This window comes from Mobula hypostoma, chromosome 16, assembly GCF_963921235.1.
Source record: "Mobula hypostoma chromosome 16, sMobHyp1.1, whole genome shotgun sequence".
Classification (NCBI taxonomy): Eukaryota; Metazoa; Chordata; class Chondrichthyes; order Myliobatiformes; family Myliobatidae; genus Mobula; species Mobula hypostoma.
In genome coordinates this window covers 2,747,122-2,772,239 of record NC_086112.1, presented here as the reverse complement: position 1 = coordinate 2,772,239, position 25,118 = coordinate 2,747,122, and the positions used below count along the sequence as shown (strand labels likewise).

Genomic DNA, 25,118 nt, shown 5'->3' with positions numbered 1-25,118 from the left:
GTCATTAGAACTGGAAGATTGGTGTGTCATTGCACAATATCAGTGACCCTGTCATTAGAACAGGAAGATTGGTGTGTCACTGTACAATATCAGTGACACTGTCATTAGAACAGGAAGATTGGTGTGTCACTGTACAATATCAGTGACACTGTCATTAGAACAGGAAGATTGGTGTGTCACTGTACAATATCAGTGACACTGTCATTAGAACAGGAAGATTGGTGTGTCACTGTACAATATCAGTGACCCTGTCATTAGAACAGGAAGATTGGTGTGTCATTGTCTGATATCAGTGACCCTGTCATTAGAACAGGAAGATTGGTGTGTCACTGTACAATATCAGTGACACTGTCATTAGAATGGAAGATTGGTGTGTCATTGCACAATATCAGTGACACTGTCATTAGAACAGGAAGATTGGTGTGTCATTGTCTGATATCAGTGACACTGTCATTGGAACAGGAAGATTGGTGTGTCACTGTACAATATCAGTGACCCTGTCATTAGAACAGGAAGATTGGTGTGTCACTGTACAATATCAGTGACCCTGTCATTGGAACTGGAAGATTGGTGTGTCATTGCACAATATCAGTGACACTGTCATTAGAACTGGAAGATTGGTGTGTCACTGTACAATATCAGTGACACTGTCATTAGAACTGGAAGATTGGTGTGTCACTGTACAATATCAGTGACCCTGTCATTAGAACAGGAAGATTGGTGTGTCATTGTACAATATCAGTGACACTGTCATTAGAACAGGAAATTGGTGTGTCATTGCACAATATCAGGGGCCCTGTCTTTAGAACAGGAAGATTGGTTTGGTGGTGTGCTCAATTTCAGGGTGGATAGAAGAAAGACACCTGATCTTCGATGCTCGACTAAATGTCTTTCTTTCTCTATTGCATACGTTCCCAATCTGGGACCCATGGATCCCTTGCCTAATTGCATTTGTCCATGGTATAAAAAGGTTGAGAACTCCTGCTCTAAGGATTAAGTTAGTGTGTGTCTGCTCACAGTAATGGATAGTAGAAATGGAATTAGTATGGCATAGAACAAGGCCATTTAGCCTGCATAATCTACACGCGGTAATCCAGTTACTCCCATTCCCTTGATCTTTCCCCCAAGAGGGGGAACTCATTATTTTCACACCAAGGCCCATCTAGTTTCCTTCTGAGAGGCTGTAATCAGCTGTTTCCATCAGCTTTGCCTGTATTGAATTTCTGATACCCTCAGCTCTCTGCACTCACAATCAGAATCAGGTTTATCATCACCAGCACGTGACCTGTAATTTGTTAACTTAGCAACAACAGTTCAATGTAATACATAATATAGAAGAAAGAAAAGCAAAGTAATAATAATAAATATATAACTAAATCAATTACAGTGTGTATATATTGAAGAGATTAAAAATTGTACAAAAAACAGAAATACTATATATTAAAAAAGTGAGGTAGTATCCAAAGCTTCAATGTCCATTTAGGAATCGGATGGCGGAGGGGAAGAAGCTGTTCCTGAATCGCTGAGTGTGTGCCTTCAGGCTTCTGTTCCTCCTACCTGATGGTAACAATGAGAAAAGGGCATGCCCTGGGTGCTGGAGGTCCTTAATAGTAGACATGCTGCCCTTCCGAGACTCCGCTCCTTGAAGATGTCCTGGGTACTTTGTAGGCTAGCACCCAAGATGGAGCTGACTAGATTTACAACCCTCTGCAGCTTCTTTCGATCCTGTGCAGTAGCCCCTCCACACTAGACAGTGATGCAGCCTGTCAGAATGCTCTCCACGGTACAACTATAGAAGTTTTTGAGTGCATTTGTTGACATACCAAATCTCTTCAAACTCCTAATAAAGTATAGCTGCTGTCTTGCCTTCTTTATAACTACATTGATATGTTGGGACCAGGTTAGATTCTCAGAGATCTTGACATCCAGGATCTTGAAGCTGCTCACTCTCTCCACTTCTGATCCCTCTCAGGATGGGTATGCGTTCCTTCGTCTTACCCTTCCTGAAGTCCACAATCAGCTCTTTCATCTTACTGACGTTGAGTGCCAGGTTGTTGCTGCTACTCCACTAGTAGGCATATCTCACTCCTGTACACCCTCTCGTCACCACCTGAGATTCTACCAACAATGGTTGTATCATCATCAGAAAATTTATAGATGGTATTTGAGCTATACCCAGCCACACAGTCATGGGTATATTGAGTAGAGCAGTGAGCTAAGCACACACCCCTGAGGTGCACCAGTGTTGATCATCAGCGGGGAGGATATGTTACCACCAATCCGCACAGATTGTGGTCTTCCAGTTAGGAAATCCAGGATTCAATTGTAGAGGGAGGTACAGAGGGCCATGTTCTGCAAATTCTCAATCACGATTGTGAGAATGATGGTATTAAATGCTAACCTATAGTCAGCAAACAGCATCCTGACATAGGTGTTTGTGTTGTCCAGGTGGTCTAAAGCCATGTGAAGAGCCATTGAGCCTTGTACCTTTGACCTATCATTTAGTGTCTCTGTCCCCTCATCCTTGTGCCATCCACTAATGAAAATATCTTCTCCCTATTTGCTCTAAAGCAGTCAAGATTTTGTACACATCTATCAAATGTCCGTTCAAACTTATTTATTCCAAGGAGATCAACCCAAGGTTCTCTAATCTAATTTTGTTGTTGAAATCCTTTACAAATGATACATTTATTAGAAGCAGATAATGGAAATCAAACTTGTATATGAAGAATATTTTTAGATTTTTAATGTCCGCTCATAATAATTTCCATTGATGATAACTGCAGCATATATCTATATAATATTTGATGGAAATGTGTATGTTGCAAGGTACAGGTGGCCCCCATTTTGTGAATGTTTGCTTTACAACACCTCACTATTACGAAAGACCTACATTAGTTACCGGTTTTCGCTAATAGAAGGTCTTTTCACTGTTACAAAAAAAGGCAGCGCGCGCCCGAACAGGCAAGCGCCTCCCGCAGAACTGTGTTCTAGCCACCATTGCTTAAACACATGCTTTATCTCGATTTATTTTGTGCATCCGTTAGCAAGATGAGTTCTGAGGTATTGGAAAAGCCTAAAAAAGCTCGTAAGGGTGTTACATTTAGCGTAAAACTAGACATAATTAAGCGTTTCGATCATGGTGAACGAAGTAAGGACATTGTCCGGGCGTTGAACTTGCCTGCATCCACCATTCGCATTATTTATATGCTGAGAGAAAGAATTTTGAACGCTGCCGATGTTACTGTTGGTTCTGCTCATAGCAGAAACTTGACCGGCATCCAATAATGGATAAAATCGAAAGTCTATTGCTTGAGTGGATAGATGGGTGTACAAAGCGTGGTGTTCCGTTAAGTTTACTTATACTCAGGGAGAAATCAGTCAGTCCTTTAATAAGCTGAAACAGAAAAAACTGGACGATGGTGATGAAAGTGTTGCGAAAGTGGAATTTAAAGGTAGTCATGGGTGGTTTGATCGGTTTCTGAGGCGAGGACAGCTTCATGGTTTAATGTTTACCAGAGAGAGTGCTTCAGCTGATACTGAAGCTGCCGAAAAGTTCCCAGCAGAACTGAAGAAAATAATTTCAGAAGGTGGTTATTCGTATAAGCAAATGTTTAACTGTGACGAAACTGCCAATTTATTGGAGTCTTCCCGATTCCGGTAAGTGAAACTACACTGTACATACATTATTTCTACTTTATATAGGCTGTGTATTTTTATATGTTATTTGGTATGATTTGGCAGCTTCATAGGTTAAAGGTTACTGGAGAGAGTGTTTCTGCCGAGAGCGCTTGTGCCATGTTTCTGCCAAGAGTGCTGCCGTGAGATTTTCGCTGCGCTAGACAGTGCTGCAGAAAAGTATTTCTACTTTATATAGGTTGTGTATTTATCATATCATTCCTGCTTTTAATATATGTTACTGTTATTTTAGGTTTTATGTGTTATTTGGCATGATTTTGTCAGTTTTTTTGGGTCTGGAAACGCTCAAAAATTTTCCCATATAAATAAATGGTAATTGCTTCTTCACTTTACGACATTCCGGCTTACGAACCGTTTCATAGGAACGCTCTACCTTCGGATAGCTGGGGAAACCTGTAATACATTCTATAGTCAGAGTCTGCAAAGACAGATAAAATGAAAAAGTCAGGAACTTTTCAATTTATAGAGAAGTTTGTTGAAGGTCTTGGACAAGGATTTAAATGTACACTTCATTTCAGTACACTGGAAGTGCATTAAAGATGTTCATCACTGGTGAGGAGATATTAAATTTGATTAAGCGATCAGTCTTATCTATCTTTAAGGTAACCAAACTTTCTAACCAAAACAAGTCTTACAATTCTGAATATACAGTAAAATTTCAGCATTCTCACAATGATTGCAAATATTTTTCAGCTCCCTCATCAAACTGCAGTTTGACCAAACTAAAGAAAAAGATATTTTTAACTACTGTTTACATAGTGACAGCATCAGAATGAAAAAAAAAGCTTCAATTCACAGATTCGGGCACGTTAGCTCAAAACAAAACATTTTGACCTCAATAAATCAAAATTTACCTCTGTTTTTGTTTTGCATACAGGTTTTTAAATTATGTGTTCTTTCAAATGCTGCAATTTAATAGCCATTTTAGCTGATTTTAGCTGAGTGTCCCCAGTACATGGAGTGACATTTCTAAACTTATTTAAAAAGCAAGTCCAAAAGGTTTTGAGAGGGCAGGATTAAAACAAAATTCTGACTATTAAATTCAGCATAAGCATACATATTAAAATGAAACCAATTTCATTTACCATTGTTTAAAATGATGTCCAATCCAAAGGCAGGTTACATTCTTTATACTATTTTAGAAAAATATATTAATCAGTTTGTGAAATCCAAACAACAATTTACATTATGTTGTTGAATTGAGTATTTTAGGAAGGAAAGATTGCAAGTTTAATACTTCATCAAGGGAAGGAAATGAAGTAGACAAAGAATAGACATTTAAATTGCAGTTACTGATATCATTTAAAATGGTGGGTGTGAGAGGTATAACATGGATGGAAAGAACAAAGACAAAGTAAATGAAAGAGTGGTGAATTAGGGAGCTACAAGTGTAAAATCAGCAGGTGATAATTTACTAACAAAGAATGTTTCAAGGCATTTTCTGGATTACTTCACTTGAAAGTAAATGAGATCAGAGTAATATATTCTGTGTTATGACATTTCTGTTCTGATATCAACATGAAGGAACACACTAATATAAATTACTGCAAATTTGTTGAAATAAGCCAAAATCCATAAATTATAGGAACAGAATTAGGCCACTTGGCCCATCGATTCCGCTCTGCCGTTTCACTGTGGATGATTTATTATTCCTCTCAACCCCATTCTCCTGCCTTCTCCCTGCAACCTTTGGTACCCTGACTAATCAAGAAACTATTAACCTTCTCTTTAAATATACCCAATGACTTGGTCTACACAACTGTCTATAGCAATGAATCCCACAGATTTACCACATTCTGGGTAAAGAAAATTTTCATCATCTCTGTTCTAAGTAGATATCCCTGAGTTCCGAGGCTGTGCCCTCTGGTCCCCGTCCATCCCTGCAATATAGGAAACATCCTCCCCACATCCACTCTATCTAAGCCTTTCAATATTCGATAGGTTTCAATGAGATTCCCCCGATTCTTCTGAACTCCAGGCCCAGAGCAATCAGACGCTCCTTATATAGTAACCCTTTCATTCCTATGATAATTCTTGTGAACCCCCTTTTGACCCTCTCCAATACTGAGCATCCTATCTTAGATAAGAGGCCTAAAACTGCTCACAATACTCCAAGTGTAATCATTCCTACAGTTCTGATCAAAAATCTCCAGAACCCGGCCCTCTGTATCTCCCTCTGCAATGGATCCTCGATTTTTTAATCAGAAGACCACAATCCGTGCAGATCAGATATAACATCCCCACCTCGCTGACAGTCAACATTGGCACACCTCAGGGGTGTGTGCTTAACCCACTGCTCTACTCTCTCTATACCCATGACTGTGTGGCTAGGCACAGCTCAAATACCATCCATAAATTTGCTGATGACACAACTATTACTGGCAGAATTTCAGATGGTGATGAGAGGGCATACAGGAGTGCGGTATATTAGCTAGTTGAGTGGTGTCACAGCAACAACCATGCACTCAACACCAGTAAGACCAAAGAACTGTTGTGGACTTTAGAAAGGTTAAGAAAAGGGTTCAGAAGGGGAAAGGGTGAGAAATTTCAAGCTCCTGGGTGTCAATATCTCTGAGGATCTATCATGGACCCAACATATCAATACAGCTAGAAAGAAGGCAACTCCTAATTTCATTAGGAGTTTTGAATAGATTTGGTATGTTATCAAAGACACTTGTATATTTCTACAGATGTACCATGGAGAGCATTTTAACGGGATGCATCACCATCTTGTATGGGACAGGGAGGGGCTATGGGGAGAGCACTCACACAGGATCAAAATAAGCTGCAGAGAGTTGTAAACTTAGTCAGCTCCATCATGAGCACTAGTCTCCGTAGTATCCAGGACATCTTCAAGAAGCGATGACTCAAAAAGGCGGTATCCATCATTAAGGACCCCCATCATCCAGGTCATGCCTTGTTCTATTTGCTACAATCAGGAAGGAGGTACAGAAGCCTGAAGGCACACACTCAATGATTCAGGAACAGTTTCTTCCCCTCTGTCATCTGATTTCTGAATGGAAATTGAACCCTTGAACACTACCTCACGACTTTTTTTTATTTCTATCTTTGCATTACTTAATTTAACCATTTAATATATATATACTTACTGTTATTCACATTTTTTCTGTTAGTTTGCACTACATTGTACCGCTGTCGCAAAGACAACACATTTCGTGATATACTGGTGATATTAAACCTGATTCTGATCAATGCCTTATAAAGCATAAACATTACATCCTTGTTTTTGTATTCTAGTCCTCTTGAAATGAATGCTAATATTAAATTTACTTTCCTTATCACCAACTCAACCTGCAAGTTAACGTTTAGGGAATCCTGCACAAGGACCCCCAAGTCTCTTTTAACCTCTGATATTCTAATTTTCTCCCCATTTAGAAAAAAGTCCACACCCTTATTTCTTCTACCAAAGCGCCTGACCGTGCACTTCTCTATTCTATATTCCATCTGCCACTTCTTTACCCATTTCCCCAGAAGCCATTCTGTAGACACCCTGCTTCCTCAACACTTTCTGCCCCCCCACCTATCTTTGTATCATCCACAAACTTGGCCACGAAGCCATCAATTTGTTCACCCAAGTTATTAACATATAACATGAAAAAAGTGCCCTAACGCAGATCCCTGTCACTGGCAGCCAACAGAAAAGAATCCCTTTATTCCCACTCTTTGCCCCCCACCAGCCAGCCAATCTTCTATCCATGCTAGTACTTTTCCTATAATACCCTCGGATCATATCTTGTTAAGCAGCTTCATATGTGGCATCTTGTCAAAGGCCTTCTGAAAATCCAAATAAACAACATCCACTGACTATGGTTTGTCGATCCTGCCTGTTATTTCCTTAAAGAATTCCAACAGATTTGTCAGGCAAGATTTTCCCTTCAGGAAACCATGCTGACTTGGCCTATTTTGTCATTAGACCATAAGACACAGGAGCAGAATTAGGCCATTTAATCATGTCTGATCCTTTTTTACCCTCCTCAGCCCCATTTCCCGGCCCACCCCCGTAACCTTTGATGCCATGTCCAATCAAGAGCCTATCGAACTCTGCCTTCAATACACCCAACGACCTGGCCTCCACAGCTGCCCTGTGGTAACAAAGTCCACATATTCACCACCATCTGGCTAAAGAAATTTCTCCACATCTCTGTTTTAAATGGATACGCCTATATCCTGAGGCTGTGTCTTCTTATCCTAGACTCCCCCAACATGGGAAACATCCTTTCTACATACATTCTGTCTCCGCCTTTCAAAATTCGAAAAATTTCAATGAGATCCCCCCCTCATCCTTCTAAATTCAGAATCAGAATCAGGTTTATTATCACCTGCGTGTGACATGAAATTTGTTAACTTGGTAGTAGTAGTTCAATACAATACACAATATAGAAGAAATAAAATAAAATAAAATAATAATAAAAAATACATCAATTAAGTATACATACATTGAGTAGATTAAAAATTGTGCAAAAAACAGAAATACTGTATATTTAAAAAAGTGAGGTAGTGTCCAAGGGTTCTTACTCACTCTTCCTTCAGTTAGTCCTGACGAAGGGTCTCGGCCTGAAACGTCGACTGCGCCTCTTCCTATAGATGCTGCTTGGCCTGCTGCGTTCACCAGCAACTTTGATGTATGTTGCTTGAATTTCCAGCATCTGCAGAATTCCTGTTGTTTTTGTCCAAGGGTTCAATGTCCATTTAGGAATCAGATGGCAGAGGGGAAGAAGCTGTTTCTGAATCGCTGAGTGTGTGAGATGGAGCCGACTAGATTTACAACCCTCTGCAGCTTCTTTCGATCCTGTGCAGTAGCTCCCCCATACCAGGCAGTGATGCAGCCTGTCAGAACACTCTCCACGGTACATCTATGGAAGTTTTTAAGTGTATTTGTTGACATGCCAAATTGCTTCAAACTCCTGATGAAGTATAGCTGCTGGCTTGCCTTCTTTATAACTACATCGATATGTTGGGACCAGGTTAGATCCTCAGAGATCTAGACACCCAGGAATTTAAAACTGCTCACTCTTTCCACTTGTGATCCCTCTATGAGGATTGGTATGTGTTACTTCGTCTTACCCTTCCTGAAGTCCACAATCAGCTCTTTCGTCTTACTGACGTTGAGTGCCAGGTTCTTGTTGCGGCACCGCTCCACTAGTTGGCAGATCTCACTCCTGTACATCCTCTTGTCACCACCTGAGATTCTACCAACAATGGTTGTATCATCAGCAAATTTGTAGATGGCATTTGAGCTATGCCTAGCCACACAGTCATGGGTATAGAGAGAGCAGAGCAGTGGGCTAAGCACACACCCCTGAGGTTGATCGTCAGCGAGGAGGGTATGTTATCACCAATCCACACACTTCCGGTTTGGAAGTCGAGGATCCAATTGCAGAAAGAGCTACAGAAGCCCAAGTTCTGCAACTTCTCAATCAGGATTTGAGTGAGTACAGACCTAGAGCTATCAAACATTCCAGTGAGTACAGAACCAGAGCTATCAAATGTTCCTCATATGATAACCATTTCATTCCTGGAAGCATCCTTGTGAACTTCCTCTGAACCCTCCCTAATGTCAGCACAACTTTTCTTAGATAAGGAGCCCAAAACTGCTCACAATACTCAAGGTGGGGCCTCACCAGTGCCTATAAAGCCTCAGCATCACATCCCTGCTCTTGTATTCTAAACCTCTTCAAATGAATGCTAACATTGCATTTGTCTTCCTAACCACCAACGTTACCTGCAGGTTAACCTTTACGGTGTTCTGCACAAGGACTCCCAAGTCCCTTTGCATCTCATATTTTTGGATTTTCTCCCTGTTTAGAAAATAGCCTTCAAATTTATTTCTACCGAATTGCATAGCCGTGCATTTTCCAACATTGTATTTCATTTACCACCTTCCTGCCCATTCTTCTAATCTGTCTAAGTCCTTCTGCAGCCTACCTATTTCCTCAACACTACCTGCCCCTTCACCAATCTTCATATCATCTGCAAACTTAGCAACAAAGCCATCTATTCCATCAATGATATTGATATACAGCATAAAAAGAAGTTGTCCCAACACCAACCCCTGCAGAACACCACTACTCACTGGCAGCCAACCAGAAAAGGATACTTTTATTCCCACTCAATGGTCGAACTATGTCAGTAACTTTCCCGTAGCACCATGGGCTCTTAACTTGATAAACAGCCTCATGTGTGGAATCTTGTCAAAGGCCTTCTGAAAGTCCAAATATACAACATCCACTGCATCCCCTTTATCTATCCTACTTGTAATCTCCTGAAAGAATTCTAACAGGTTCTTCAGACAAGATTTTCCCTTAAGGAAACCATGCTGACTTTGTCCTGAGTTGTCCTGTGTCACCAAGTACTCCATAACCTCATCCTTAAATTTGACTCCAACATCTTCCCAACCACTGAGGTCAGGCTAACTGGTCTATAATTTCCTTTCTGCTGCCTTCCTCCTTTCTTAAAGAGTGGAGTGACATTTGCAATTTTCCAGTCCTCTGGCACCATGCCAGAGTCCTATAATTTTTGAAAGATCATTTCTAATGCCATCACAATCTCTAACACTACCCCTTTCAGAACCCTAGGGTGCAGTTCATCTGGCCCAGCTGACTTATGTACCCTTAGGTCTTTCATCTTTTTGAACACCTTCTCCCTTGTAATAGTAACTACATTCACTTACCCTCCTTCATACCCTTCAACATCTGGCTCACTGCTCGTGTCTTCCACAGTTAAGACTGATGCAAAATACTCAGTTAGTTCATATGCCATCTCATTGTCCCAATTATTGTTTCTCTGGCCTCATTTTCTTGCAGTCCAATATCCACTCTAAACTCCCTTTTATTTCTTACATACTTGTAAAAGCTTTTACTACTCACTTTGATATTGTTTGCTAGCTTGCATTCATATTTCATCTGTTCCCTCCAAATGACTCCTTTAGATGTTTTCTGTTGGTTTTTAAAAGCTTTTCAATCCTCCGTCTTCTCCTAATTTCTGCTTTGTTGTCTTCCCTCTGTTTGCTTTTACATTTGCTTTGATTTCCCTTGTCAGACATGGTTGTACTATTTTGCCATTTGAGTATTTCTTTGTTTTTCGAATACATCTATCCTGCACTTTCCTCATTTTTCCCAGAAACTTGCGCCTTTCCTGCTCTGCTGTCATCCTTCCCCAAAAACTCATCCTTAATAATGGACTCCTACATCTTTCAAACACTGAAGTCAGTGTAACTGGCCTATGATTTCCTTTCTTAAAGAATGGAGTGACATTTGCAATGTTCCAGTCCTTTAGAACCATTCCAGAATCTCGTGATTCTTGAAAGATCATTACTCATGTCCCCACAATCTCTTCAGTGACCTCTTACAGAATCTTGGGGAGTACTCCATCTGGGCCAGACCTTTCAGCTTCACCTTGTCTTTAGTAATAGCAATGACACTCACTTCTGCCCCCTGACACTCTGGTATTTCTGGCAATCTGCTATTAACTGGATATTTGAGAAACAAATCACGTTAATACACTGAATACTATCTTGTTACTTGGATAATCATTTATGTTATGAAATGCTATAAGGATCATGAGAGATATTGGTTATGCTGCAAAAGCATTTGGTGCTTTCCTGGCGTACAGGACAAATAACCTCTTCTCAGGCTTCCAGCTGGGTGCAGGTATCAATTATAACTGACGTTTCGATGACAAACTTTGATGAAGATGATAGAGTCTGTCATCGAAACAACAGTTATAATTGATACCTGCACCCAGGTGGAAGCCCAAGAAGAGTTTATTCAAATTGATTATGCTGTTTAACAGTTAAAATTTGCATTTAAACATTAATTACTAAACATTTAAGTGTCTTGAAAAAATACACATGAAACTATAAACCAAACTAAAATTCTATTGCAGGTGATACAATGACAGAAGGAGGTCGCAGCTGTAGTTACTTGGACTTTTTATCAAACTGGTCTATGTCCAAACATTTTCTAATTGCTGGGCAGCTCAATGACCTGTTAAGACCTTTGCATTTTTTATACAGAAACAACAAAGTATACTTTGCATATGTATACAATCTTTGTATCAGCATTCCTCAAATAATAGCTTTGCGACATCTGGCGGCATGAAGTGTCTACAAAAAATTGTTTTCAAGAAAACTTGTTATTCTTCTGTTTCTGCTGCAAAAGGTTTTGATACCCCCTAGTGGGGGGAATATTGCAATCTAGTTAATTTAAAAGCAAGGAGATGGACACATAAATTATCAAAATGCAAAGGTCATACATGTTGGGATAGATAGACATCAAAATAATAGAACTGATTCCACCCCGATGTCACAAAAGCATTGTAAAATTTTATTGTACAGTTTTGTACAATAAAAAAGTTACAGTTAACACTCACTAACAAATGTAATTGTCATTTAACACACAAATACGTCAAGTTTAAATCAGTTTTCAACTTGACCTGTGTGATTCCTGTAAAATTTGGCAAAAGATAGGAAATCTATTTACTTTTTTATCTGACAATTCAATATTCTGAATGCAACGGCTATAAATTGACCTAAACAAGTACAAAGCACACTTACAATTACAAAACTGCTATTATTGCTACAAGTTTCATGCTGTATACAAAAAAGTCAAAAGACAAACATTTATTTATAGCTCTACAATCTATCCAGTAAATACAATTTGATTTCCATTTTAATAAGAACATGGAAATCTAATCTATTTGGACCTTATCTTCTAAAAGTCTCTTTCCTTTGAGTTTCCCTGCCACATTTACTAAGTTGTTAAGTCACTTTCCTTACGAACTCCTGATGGGGCTTAGCAACAATTTAACTCTTCTAGGATCTTTTGGTACATTAAGGCAGCTATACAAATGGCAGTTGTTTTGTTATGCAGATTATATTGTGTCAATCATGAACAATTTTCAGAGGGGCAGTTATTCATTTCAGGAATACTTGCCTATAATGCATGAAAATAATTTGCACATCAGCTGGATAATTTTGTCACCACTTTGATATATCATAATAATGCGATAATCAATTTTTAATTCTGACCAACTTTATTAACTTCTTTCAATATGTGAAGAGCACTTTGAAAAATCTATGAAACACATTTGTTTCTATATCATTGATATCCTTTAAAAAAACTAGTACTTCAATCATGAGAAAAAGAGAGAAAACGTAATTTACTTTTATAGCCTGCAGCTTATTACAATGATTTAATAAGTACAAAAATTCCACCTTCGAAAATGAACAAGATATTGGATAAGGAGTGAAAGGAATGATCAGAAGTTTACGTGACGGGTTTATGTCAAGTAGGTCAACATACAGAAATGCAATCTGTGACAGTTTTCTTTTATGTCACGAAGAGTCCGTGCCTGTATGGTTTAACTGGTACTGTAGATAAGCAAGACTGAATCAATTCAGTACATATTCACTTTTTTTTAATTTTCATATGCCCCGGGTGTTTAATTCTTTGAACAGGGTATTTTTACTCAATATCACTACCTGTAACATTCAAAATTTATTGCTATATAAAACTAAAATAGGAATTTGTCACTGTTTTTTGTATTTTTTATGACAGAGAATATGATGACAGTAACACACAGTACTTACCAAAAATAAACAGACCTGTTTCAATGGGGCATATCTTGCTGGTACAGGCCCACCACCCACAATCAGTCCATATCCCATCACACCCTTTTACTGGATGTGGGGAAGCCTGCATTGCTGGCCCACAGCATCCCAACTCCAGTGGCTTACATGCTGGCAGAGATTTAAAGTAGAGAAGCCTTACATACAGATACATACCAATGCAGAAGTTCAGCTCCCCCAACCAGCAGCAAAAATCCCAGCCATTAGCTCTAACAGTTAATCTTATGTGAAAACTTCTTTTGACACTTTTTAGAAAACATAATGGTAGCATTGTGGTTAGCACATTTTGACAATTATGGCATTCTGGAGTTCAGAGTTGAATTCCAGTGCCATTCAGTAAGAAGTCTGTATCTCATGGATTGCATGGGTTTTTCCTGGTGCTCCAGTTTCCTCCCACAGTCCAAAGGCATACCACAAAGATGAGTTGGTCATTATAAATTGTCCAATGATTGGGTTAGGATTAATTGGTTTGTTGGAGTTGCTGTAGCGGTGAGGCTTGAAGGACTGGAAGGGTTTACTCTGTGCTCTATCGCCAAATAAATAAAATTAAATAATGCTGCACTAGGGCAAAGTATCTTACAGTTAGAACAATAGGAGTTACCTTTTCTCACAGAAGCTAAAAACAGTCTCCTTCACTAAGTCACCTTCAGGTTTCAGTCAGCAAGTGAGAAAGCTCAATTTTAATGGAAAGTTATCCTGCAGCCTTTGACTAACAGCTACATGATGTTTTAGAAAATGACTTGTGCAAACTTGAACTTGGTAGTAATGTTAGATACAGACTGAAGGGCAATGGCCATAAAAAGCCTACTCAAGTGTAGCCTCAATACTTCTATTTTGTACACTGATTTGAAGTCCAAAGTGAAATATTGTCTACAATATTTCTTCCTATTTGGGCCATTGTCACTCACAAATTAGCAAATATTTTACTAGGTCAATATAAATAAATTTCTATAATAATAAATTTGTTATTGAATGATTACTCCAGCCAGTTTATTCAAACATTATTTAATAAACCCTACCCTTTTCACCTATCTGGATGCTTAGCTCATGTCTTCCTAGACAGATCCTTTACTTCCAGTTGAAGGGAGGTCAGCGAGTCCCTGGTGGGCAAAGAAACACTTCAAAGATAACATCAAAATCATCTTGATGAAATTTAACATTACAGTACGTATAAAAACTGGGAAGGCATTGCACTCAATAGGTACACCTGGAGAAAGTCTGTTCAAGAGGGAGCTGTGCTATAAGAGAACGACCTCCACTGTACTGCAGAGAACAAGTGGCTGCTGTGAAAGGAGAAACTGAACAACCAAAAAAACCCAACCACTAAGCACAGCTACCATTTACACATCCTCACACTGACCCAGAATACGTGGACCCCATATTGGCCTCTCCAGCCACCTGAGAACCCACAAATAGACAACCTGACTTAAGAGAACATCTTGCTTGACTCAAGTGATCGCACTACCTACATTTTTCACAATTTTACCTTGCAAGAAAATTCATGGTCTATACAACATAATAAATATCTCTTTTGAACGATACTCAAATTTGTCTTTCTATGTCCTTTCTATGTTCTGTTCCTTTTCTAAAGGAATGGAGGGTTACGGGCTGAGTGCAGGTTGGTGGGACTAGGTGAGAGTAAGAGTTCGGCACAGACTAGAAGGGCCGAGATGGCCCGGTTCCGTGCTGTAATTGTTATATGGTTATATGTGATGAAGTGAACTATGAGACATTAATTACTGTTACATTGTAAGACAATCTACATAAGACCAGGCACAATGGAGGTGGTGAATACTGAGGACTGTAATTGATTTAAACTTTAACTCTAGTACTGGATTTTCTTATTTATTCTCTCAGAGTTTAGGAGAGCACTTTGTGCATGCCTAGTTTACAAAAAAAAACTTGTATCTGGACTTCAATTTTCAGAGTAGTCTTATTCTTTTGTTCTGCTCATTACTTTTCATTTCTGCTAACACAGAGTACAAAATTAAGGAAACTGTATGTCCTCCCCATGGAATGCATGGGTTTTCCCTGCATGCTCCAGTTTCTTCCCACAATCTAAAGACATACCAGTTAGCAGGTTAATTGGTCATTGAAAATCGTCCTGTGATTAGGCTAAAGTAAAATCACGGGTTGCTGGTGGTGTGGTGGGCTAGAAGGGCCTATTCCATGCTGTGACTCAATAAATAAATGTAGCCCGTTACAGTATTTCAAACATGAAACAGAGTCAGAAGCATGGTGTTCCTATAAGGTAAAAGTAAGACAAACAAGTCCAAGAACCTTGAGTATTAAGGAAAATTGGGGGAGGGGGGATTGGATAATGAAACAAAAGGTATCCCACTGGAGGTATAGATAACTGAAAACAGGAGAGGCCCAAAAGGGAATAGAAAGTGTGTGAAAACACAAGACATTCTAGATACAGTAATCCGGATAGCCACCTTGCTGACAGGAGCAGCTCAGGGGTGTTTGCGTAGCCCACTGCTCTACTCTCTCTACACTTATGACTGTGTGGCTAGGAATAGCTCAAATGCCATCCATAAATTTGCTGATGGTACAACCATTGTTGGCAAAATTTCAGATGGTGACGAGAGGGTGTACAGGTGCGAGATATACCAGCTAGTTGAGTGGTGTCGTACTAACAACCTTGCACTCAACATTGGTAAAACCAAAGAGATGATTGTGGACTTCAGAAAATGTAAGACGATGGAACACTAGCTAATGCACATAGAGGGATCAGAAGTGGAAAAAGTGAGAAATTTCAAGTTCCTAGGTATCAATATCTCAGATTGTCGCCTAAAGCACTCGAATATTTCTACACGGAGAGCATTCTGACTGGCTGCATCACCATCTAGAGTGATGAGCTACTGCACAGGACTGAAGTAAGCTGCAGAAAGTTGTACAATTAGTCAGCACCATCATGGGTACAAGCCTTTGCAGTATCCAAGACATCCTCGAGGAGTAGTGCCTCAGAAAAGTGGCATCCATTGTTGAGGACCCCCACCACCCAGGACGTGCCTTCTTCTCACTGTTACCATCAGGAAGGAGGTACAGAAGCCTGAAGAGACATATTCAGTGATTCAGGAACAGCTTTTTCTCGTCTGCCATCTGATTTCTAAATGGACATCGAACCCATGAACACTACCTTACTACCTTTTTATTTCTGTTTTCGCATTACTTACTTTATTGTAACTATTTAATATAGATGTATATACTTACTGTAATTTTTTTTCTATTTTCATCGTGTATTGCACTGTTCTGTTGCCGCAAATTTAACACATTTTATGACATATGCCGGTAATATTAAACCTGATTCTCATTCTGGAGCAAATTCCTCCAAATTACAGCATCTGCTGTCATCAGTCTTGACACAGGGTTCTGACTATTCCCTTGCCTCCATAAGTATTTCCTGAACTCCAGAACTTTGTTTTTGTTATGATATAAAAAATGTGTGTTGGGGCGGGGAATATAATTAGGAGGTGAATGTGAGACACTAAATAGCACTAACAGGCAAGATTAAGGAAAAAGGAAACATTTTGTGAGTATATTAAGGGCAAGGGGGTAACTGGAGAAATTGGTATTTGGTTTATTACTGTTACATGTATCAAGGTACAGTGAAAAACTTTGTTCTGCATGTCATCATTGCACTACATCCGTGCTCAAGGTAGTACAAGGGAAAAGCAGAATGCAGTTATGGAGAAAGTGCACAGTATGCTGACAAGAAGATGTAAGGCCATTATGAAGTAGATTGTGAGTTCAAGAGTCTATTGTATCATACAAGAGGTCAGTTCAATAATCTTGTAACACCAGGACAGAAATGGTCCTTAAGCTTGCTGGTACGTGCCTTTGTATCTTCTGCCTGCTGAAGGGAGGGGAAGAGAGAATAGCAGGGCAAGGAAAGGGTCACTGATTATGTTGGCTGCATTTTGAGGTAGCAAGAAGTGTAGAAAGAAGTAAAGGAGGGGAGGGTGGTTTCTATGATGTGCTGAGCTGTGTCCACAACTCTTTGTAGCTTCTTGCGATCTTGAGGAGAACAGTTGCAATACCAAACCATGATGCACCTGGATAGAACGCTTTCTGTTGTGCATCGATAAAAATTGGTGAGGATTAATGGAAAGAGTAGGGCATATTTCACATCAAATTGACCATCTGTGAGTGGCACACAAGTACATAGACGATGCCTTAAATGAAGAGTTATCATCTGTATTCATTTATGACAGGGGTTTCCAACCTGGGATCCACTGACCCCTTGCTTAATGGCAAGGAATAAAAAAGGTTGGGAACACATAGTTTATGGGGAGGTATTTCAGCTGGAGAACCTATGGAGAGGAACAGTGGAATTCTTGAACAAAATTCTAGAAAGGGAGGAGATAGCAAATCATAGTCATAAAATCATATCGCTTGAAACCAGACTATTTGGCCCAACTTGTCCAGACTGACCCATGGACACCCATTTGTATTAATCATATAAACTGGCATGTAAGCCATTCTTTTCTGTGCCTAAGTGATTCAAGTGCTTATCTAGATAATCCTTAAATGCCATGTGTGGTCCAGTTTCAACCACTCTCTCAGGCAGTGCATACCAAATACTTACCACCATCTGGGTGAAGAAGGTTCCTTCAGATATCCTCTAAATCTCGTCCTCCTTGCCAATATCCTACAGTTTGAAATGGAGAAAGATTTCCTGCAGTTTATCCTACCCAAAAGCATCATAATTTTATATACTTCAACCAACTCCCCTCTTAACCGCCTCAAAAAAGTGAAAACCAGTGAGAACTGATCTAGCTTCTCCAGTCTTTCCTCATTCAACATCTTTGTGAATCGTGGCCTGACCAGAATTATATACCAGAGTTATATACTTTAAGCATAAATAACTTCCTCTACATTCAGTGGCCTAACAAATGAAGGCCAGTATCCCATATATCTTCTTAATCACATTATCTACCTGTGCTGTGCTGTCACCTTCATGCTCTTTAGATGACACACATAGGCTCTTCAGTTCTTCAAACTCCTTAGGACTTTACCATTCATGTTGTATGTCCTAGTCTCACTGGACTCCCAAAATATATCACCTCACTTTTACCTGGATTAATTTCTCTCCGCCATTTCTCAGCCTATTTGACACATTAGTGTCTCTTTGCAACGTATGTCTACTTCCACACTCTCAACACTCGTCTTTGTGTCATCTGCAAATTTATAAATCATACTTCTAACAAGTATACTGAAGTCACTAATGTATTTTGCAAACAGCAAATATCCTAACACTAATCCTTGAAGGACAACACTGATTACATGCATCCAGTCATAAAAACATCATCCTACCACTTTTTTCTGTCTCCTACTGCCAAGCCAATTTTGGATCCAGTTTGCTAACCTCCCTGGATCCCACTGGCCTGAACCTTTTGATCAACTCCTATCTGTGAGATCTTGTCAAAAGTCTAACTAATGTCCATGAACATCACATCTACTGCTCTGCCTCATTTATGCTCTCTGTCACTTCTTCAAAGAAATTAATCCAATTAGTCAGGTAGTATTTGCCCTTGAAGAAGCTATGTTTTTTAAAAAAATTATTATTGTTTTATTTATTAGATGTTTTCACAGCCTTAAAACATATAAATCCCCATGATCAGGAAAACTTTTCAAAGTAAGTGAAATTATAAGGGGAGTGAAGATGATATGGTCTCCATGGAATTTAACGAGGCCTGTGAAAGGTCTCAAGTGGGGCAGTGGTCAAAGAGATCTTATATTTATGAGTTGGTAAGCTATTCGGAGCAGATGCAGATTGAGTCATCGTGCAGAAAATGAAGCCTTCAGCCCACAAACATCCATGGCTGCCATCAGATCAATCTATGCCAGGGGTTCAGAGCCTGGGGCCTACAGACCCTTTGTTTAATGCTATTGGTCCATGGCATAAAAAAGGTTGGGAACCACTGATTTATGCTAATCTCACTGCCAACACTTGGTCCATAGTCTTTTAAGTCTTGAAGATTCATGTTAAGATACGTTTTGAATGTCGTGAGATTACCTGAGTCCACCACGTTTTCAAGTAGTGCACTCCAAATGACAACTACTCTTTGGCTGAGAAAACTCTACTTCAGCTTTTCTCTAACCATAGAACCATAGAAACCATAGAAACTACAGCACAGAAACAGGCCTTTTGGCCCTTCTTGGCTGTGCTGAACCATTTTCTGCCTAGTCCCACTGACCAGCACACGGACCATATCCCTCCATACACCTCCCATCCATGTATCTGCCCAATTTATTCTTAGATGTTAAAAAAGAACCCGCATTTACCACCTCGTCTGGCAGCTCATTCCATACTCCCACCACTCTCTGTGTGAAGAAGTTCCCCCTAATGTTCCCTTTAAACTTTTCCCCCCTCACCCTTAACCCATGTCCTCTGGTTTTTTTCTCCCCTTGCCTCAGTGGAAAAAGCCTGCTTGCATTCACTCTATCTATACCCATCATAATTTTATATACCTCTATCAAATCTCCCCTCATTCTTCTACGCTCCAGGGAATAAAGTCCTAACCTATTCAACCTTTCTCTGTAACTGTGTTTCTCAAGTCCCAGCAACATCCTTGTAAACCTTCTCTGCACTCTTTCAACCTTATTTATATCCTTCCTGTAATTTGGTGACCAAAACTGAACACAATACTCCAGATTCGGCCTCACCAATGCCTTATACAACCTCATCATAACATTCCAGCTCTTATACTCAATACTTTGATTAATAAAGGCCAATGTACCAAAAGCTCTCTTTACCACCCTATCTACCTGTGACGCCACTTTTAAGGAATTTTGTATCTGTATTCCCAGATTGCTCTGTTCCACTGCACTCCTCAGTGCCTTATCATTAACCCTGTATGTTCTACCTTGGTTTGTCCTTCCAACGTGCAATACCTCACACTTGTCTGTATTAAACTCCATCTGCCATTTTTCAGCCCATTTTTCCAGCTGATCCAAGTCCCTCTGCAGGCTCTGAAAACCTTCCTCACTGTCTACTACACCTCCAATCTTTGTATCATCAGCAAATTTGCTGATCCAATTTACTACATTATCATCCAGATCAGTGATATAGATGACAAATAACAATGGACCCAGCACTGATCCCTGTGGCACACCACTAGTCACAGGCCTCCACTCGGAGAAGCAATTCTCTACTACCACTCTTTGACTTCTTCCATTGAGCAAATGTCTAATCCAATTTACCACCTCTCCATGTATACCTAGCGACTGAATTTTCCTAACTAACCTCTCATGCGGGACCTTGTCAAAGGTCTTACTGAAGTCCATGTAGACAATATCCACTGCCTTCCCTTTATCCACTTTCCTGGTAACCTCCTCGAAAAACTCCAATAGATTGGTCAAACATGACCTACCACGCACAAAACCATGTTGACTCTCCCTAATAAGTCCCTGTCTGTCCAAATGCTTGTAGATTCTGTCTCTTAGTACTCCCTCCAATAATTTACTTACTACCAATGTTAAACTTACTGGCCTATAATTTCCCGGATTACTTTTCGATCCTTTTTTAAACAACGGAACAACATGAGCCACTCTCCAATCCTCCGGCACCTCACCTATAGACAGCGACATTTTAAATATTTCTGCCAGGGCCCCTGCAATTTCAACACTAGTCTCCTTCAAGGTCCAAGGGAACACCCTGTCAGGTCCCGGGGATTTATCCACTTTAATTTTCCTCAAGACAGCAAGGACCTCCTCCTTTTCGATTTGTGCAGTTTCCATGATCTCACTACTTGTTTCCCTTAATTCCATCGACTTCATGCCAGTTTCCTTAGTAAATACAGACGCAAAAAACCTATTTAAGATCTCCTCCATTTCCTTTGGTTCCACACATAGCCGTCCACTCTGATCTTCAAGAGGACCAATTTTATCCCTTACGATCCTTTTGCTCTTAATATACCTGTAAAAGCTCTTTGGATTATCCTTCACTTTGACTGCCAAGGCAACCTCATGTCTTCTTTTAGCCCTCCTGATTTCTTTCTTAAATATTTTATTGCACTTCTTATACTCCTCAAGCACCTGCTTCCTATACATGTCATACAACTCCCTCTTCTTCTTTATCAGAGTTGCAATATCCCTTGAGAACCAAGGTTCCCTATTCCTATTCACTTTAATCCTGACAGGAACATACAAACTCTGCACTCTCAAAATTTCTCCTTTGAAGGCTTCCCACCTACCGATCACATCCTTGCCAGAGAACAACCTGCCCCAATCCACGCTTCTTAGATCCTTTCTCATTTCTTCAAATTTGGCCTTCTTCCAGTTAAGAACCTCAACCCTAGGACCAGATCTATCCTTGTCCATGATCAAGTTGAAACTAATGGTCTTATGATCACTGGAACCAAAGTGCTCCCCTACACAGACTTATGTCACTTGTCCTAACTCGTTTCCTAACAGGAGATCCAATATTGCATCCCCTCTAGTTGGTCCCTCTATATATTGATTTAGAAAACTTTCCTGAACACATTTTACAAACTCTAAACCATCTAGACCCCTAACAGTATGGGAGTCCCAATCAATATATGGAAAATTAAAATCCCCTACCACCACAACTTTATGTCTCCTGCAGTTGTCTGCTATCTCTCTGCAGATCTGCTCTTCCAATTCTCGTTGACTATTGGGTGGTCTGTAATACAATCCCACCAATGTGGCCATACCTTTCCTGTTTCTCAGCTCCACCCATAAGGACTTAGTAGACAAGCCCTCTAATCTGTCCGGCCTGAGCACTGCTGTAATATTTTCCCTAACAAGCAATGCTACTCCCCCACCTTTCACTCCTCTGCCTCAATCACATCTTAAACATCGGAACCCTGGAATATTAAGCTGCCAGTCCTGCCCTTCCTGTAGCCAAGTTTCACTAATTGCTATAACGTCATAATTCCACGTGTCAATCCACGCCCTCAACTCATCCGCCTTCCCCGCAATACTCCTAGCATTAAAGTATATACACCTCAGAAGATTTTTACCACCACTCACAACCTTTCTATTAGCGGATTTGCTTGAACTTTTAACATCATTTATTTTCACCCCGGCCACACTGTCAGCTCTGACACTCTGGTTCCCATTCCCCTGCAAATCTAGTTTAAAGCCTCCACAATAGCATTAACAAACCTCCCTGAAAGGATATTGGTCGCCCTGTAGTTCAAGTGTAACCCTCTCAGTTCTCAACTTAAACCTATTCCCTCTAGTTTTAGATATCTTTATTATTAGGAAAAGATTCTCACTGTACAACTTATCTTTGCTTCTCATAACTACGTAGTACTTCCATCAGGTCCCTCCTCAGCTTCTTCCTCCTCAAATAAACAAACCCAACCTACCTAGTCACTTTCCATAAACAAAATATTTCCATCTCTGGAAAAATCCAGTGAATCTCCTCTACACACTCTCCAGTATAATCACATCCTTCCTATTATGTGGTAACCAAAACTGTACAAAATACTCCAGATGTGGTCCAACCAAAGTTTTATGAGGTTGTAACATGACCTGCATGCTCTTATATTCTGGCTAATAAGGCTCAGAACCATTTACTTTCTTCAAAACTTTATCAAGTTTTGCTGTGACCTTCTTCAGCAAAATCCAGATAGTCTTTAGTGCACAGCAAGTATTTACTTTCTTGGTTTAAGAAGTCAAAACTGTACACAACAGTCTAGATACAATCTCATCTACAGTCTATATAATTATTAAGACTACTGTACTCCAATTACGCAAACACGAGGAAATCTGCAGATGCTGGAATTTGAAGCAACAGATCTCTTACTAGCTCTTCTTTCAGTTAGTCCTGACGAGGGGTCTCGGCCCGAAACATCGACTGTAGCTCTTCCTAGAGATGCTGCTTGGCCTGCTGCATTCACCAGCAACTTTTATGTGTGTTATACTCCAATTATTAAGCTTTCTCAATATAAAGTCTAGCACACCATTTACCCGAACATTGTGGACATGTTCTGAGTACTGTTGGCATTCTCTGTTGGTGTCAAACATGTGACAACCCTTGAGGGCTGCCCCCAGCATACGCTCGTGTGTGTTGGTTGTTAACGCAAAATGACACACCTCTCTGTATGTTTTGAAATGCTCGCGATAAATAAACTTGAATCACCAATCACTGCTGTAGCTTAGTAGTTATTGCCTGCCTACCTGAGAAGAAACTTTCTATTTCCATTCTTTGCTGCTGTCCAATAACCAATTCTAAATACATATCAGTACAGTAGCATCAGTTCTGTGTATTGTTACCTTATTAACCCATCTCCTATATGGCATCTTATCAAGAGCCTTCTGGAATTCCATTGCTTCCTTCTTTCCTATCTTACTAGTCATATGCTCAAACAACTCCAGCAGATTAGTCAAACATCATTTTCTTTCCATAAATCCATGCTGGCTTTTGCTCACCTTCAGGCTATCAGGTGGGTAGCTGGACAAACTGGGAAAGTTAGAGGCTGCAGAGGTACCTGACAGAGGTACATAATATTATGAGAGGTATACTGTAGATAGGGTAGATAGTCAGAGTGACTTTCCCAGGGAAATGTCAAATACTGGAGAGCATATTTTAAGGGGGAGGGGGAGGAAGGGGAAGGGGGAAGAGGGGAAGGGTGGAAGGGGGAAAGGGGGAAAGGGGGAATGGGGAAGTGGGGAAGTGGGGATGGGGATAGGGTTTGGGGATGGGGATGAGGGATGGGGGATGGGGGAATGGGGAGGGGATGGGGGAATGGGGAGGGGATGGGGGAATGGGGAGAGGGTTGGGGAGGGGAGGGGGAGAGAGAGAAGGAGAGGGAGAGGGAGAGGCAGAGAGAGAAGGGTTTAAAGAAGTACATACAAAGAAAGGTATTTATATACATAGAGTAAACAACAGGAATTCTGCAGATGCTGGAAATTCAAGCAACACACATCAAAATTGCTGGTGAATGCAGCAGGCCAGGCAGCATCTGTAGGAAGAGGTGCAGTCGACGTTTCAGGCTGAGACCCTTCGTCAGGACTAACTGAAGGAAGAGTGAGTAAGGGATTTGAAAATTGGAGGGAGAGGGGGAGAGCCAAAATGATAGGAGAAGACAGGAGGGGGAGGGATAGAGCCAAGAGCTGGACAGGTGATAGGCAAAAGGGGATACGAGAGGATCATGGGACAGGAGGTCCGGGAAGAAAGACAGGGGGGGGGACCCAGAGGATGGGCAAGAGGTATATTCAGAGGGACAGAGGGAGAAAAAGGAGAGTGAGTGAAAGAATGTGTGCATAAAAATAAGTAACAGATAGGGTACGAGGGGGAGGTGGGGCCTTAGCGGAAGTTAGAGAAGTCGATGTTCATGCCATCAGGTTGAAGGCTACCCAGACGGAATATAAGGTGTTGTTCCTCCAACCTGAGTGTGGCTTCATCTTTAGAGGAGGCCGTGGATAGACATGTCAGAATGGGAATGGGATGTGGAATTAAAATGTGTGGCCACTGGGAGATCCTGCTTTCTCTGGCAGACAGAGCGTAGATGTTCAGCCAAGCGGTCTCCCAGTCTGCGTCGGGTCTCGCCAATATATAAAAGGCCACATCGGGAGCACCGGACGCAGTATATCACCCCAGTCGACTCACAGGTGAAGTGATGCCTCACCTGGAAGGACTGTTTGGGGCCCTGAATGGTGGTAAGGGAGGAAGTGTAAGGGCATGTGTAGCACTTGTTCTGCTTACACGGATAAGTGCCAGGAGGGAGATCTGCAGTCCCGTCTCCCTCAGATCCCACCGTCAGCTCCTGGGCCCTCGGAGGCTCCATCTTCC

At 40.6% G+C, this 25,118-nt stretch overlaps 1 protein-coding gene across 4 annotated transcripts in view; it reads right to left on the bottom strand.

Moving 5' to 3' along the window:
- The window catches only part of kiaa0825 (KIAA0825 ortholog), a 309,600-nt gene that overhangs the window by 144,428 nt on the left and 140,054 nt on the right, over positions 1–25,118 (bottom strand). The window contains exons 20-21 of one of the 4 annotated variants that reach the window (XM_063069275.1): positions 17,940–18,002; positions 14,368–14,448 (exon numbers count right to left, since the gene is read on the bottom strand). The exons of 2 other annotated variants lie outside the window; for them this stretch is intronic. In XM_063069275.1, coding sequence (XP_062925345.1) covers positions 14,394–14,448; positions 17,940–18,002 — 118 coding nt within the window. In that variant the 3' untranslated portion in view covers positions 14,368–14,393. The remainder of the gene's footprint in view (positions 1–14,367; positions 14,449–17,939; positions 18,003–25,118) is intronic. One more of the 4 variants, XM_063069273.1, reaches the window with a different exon arrangement.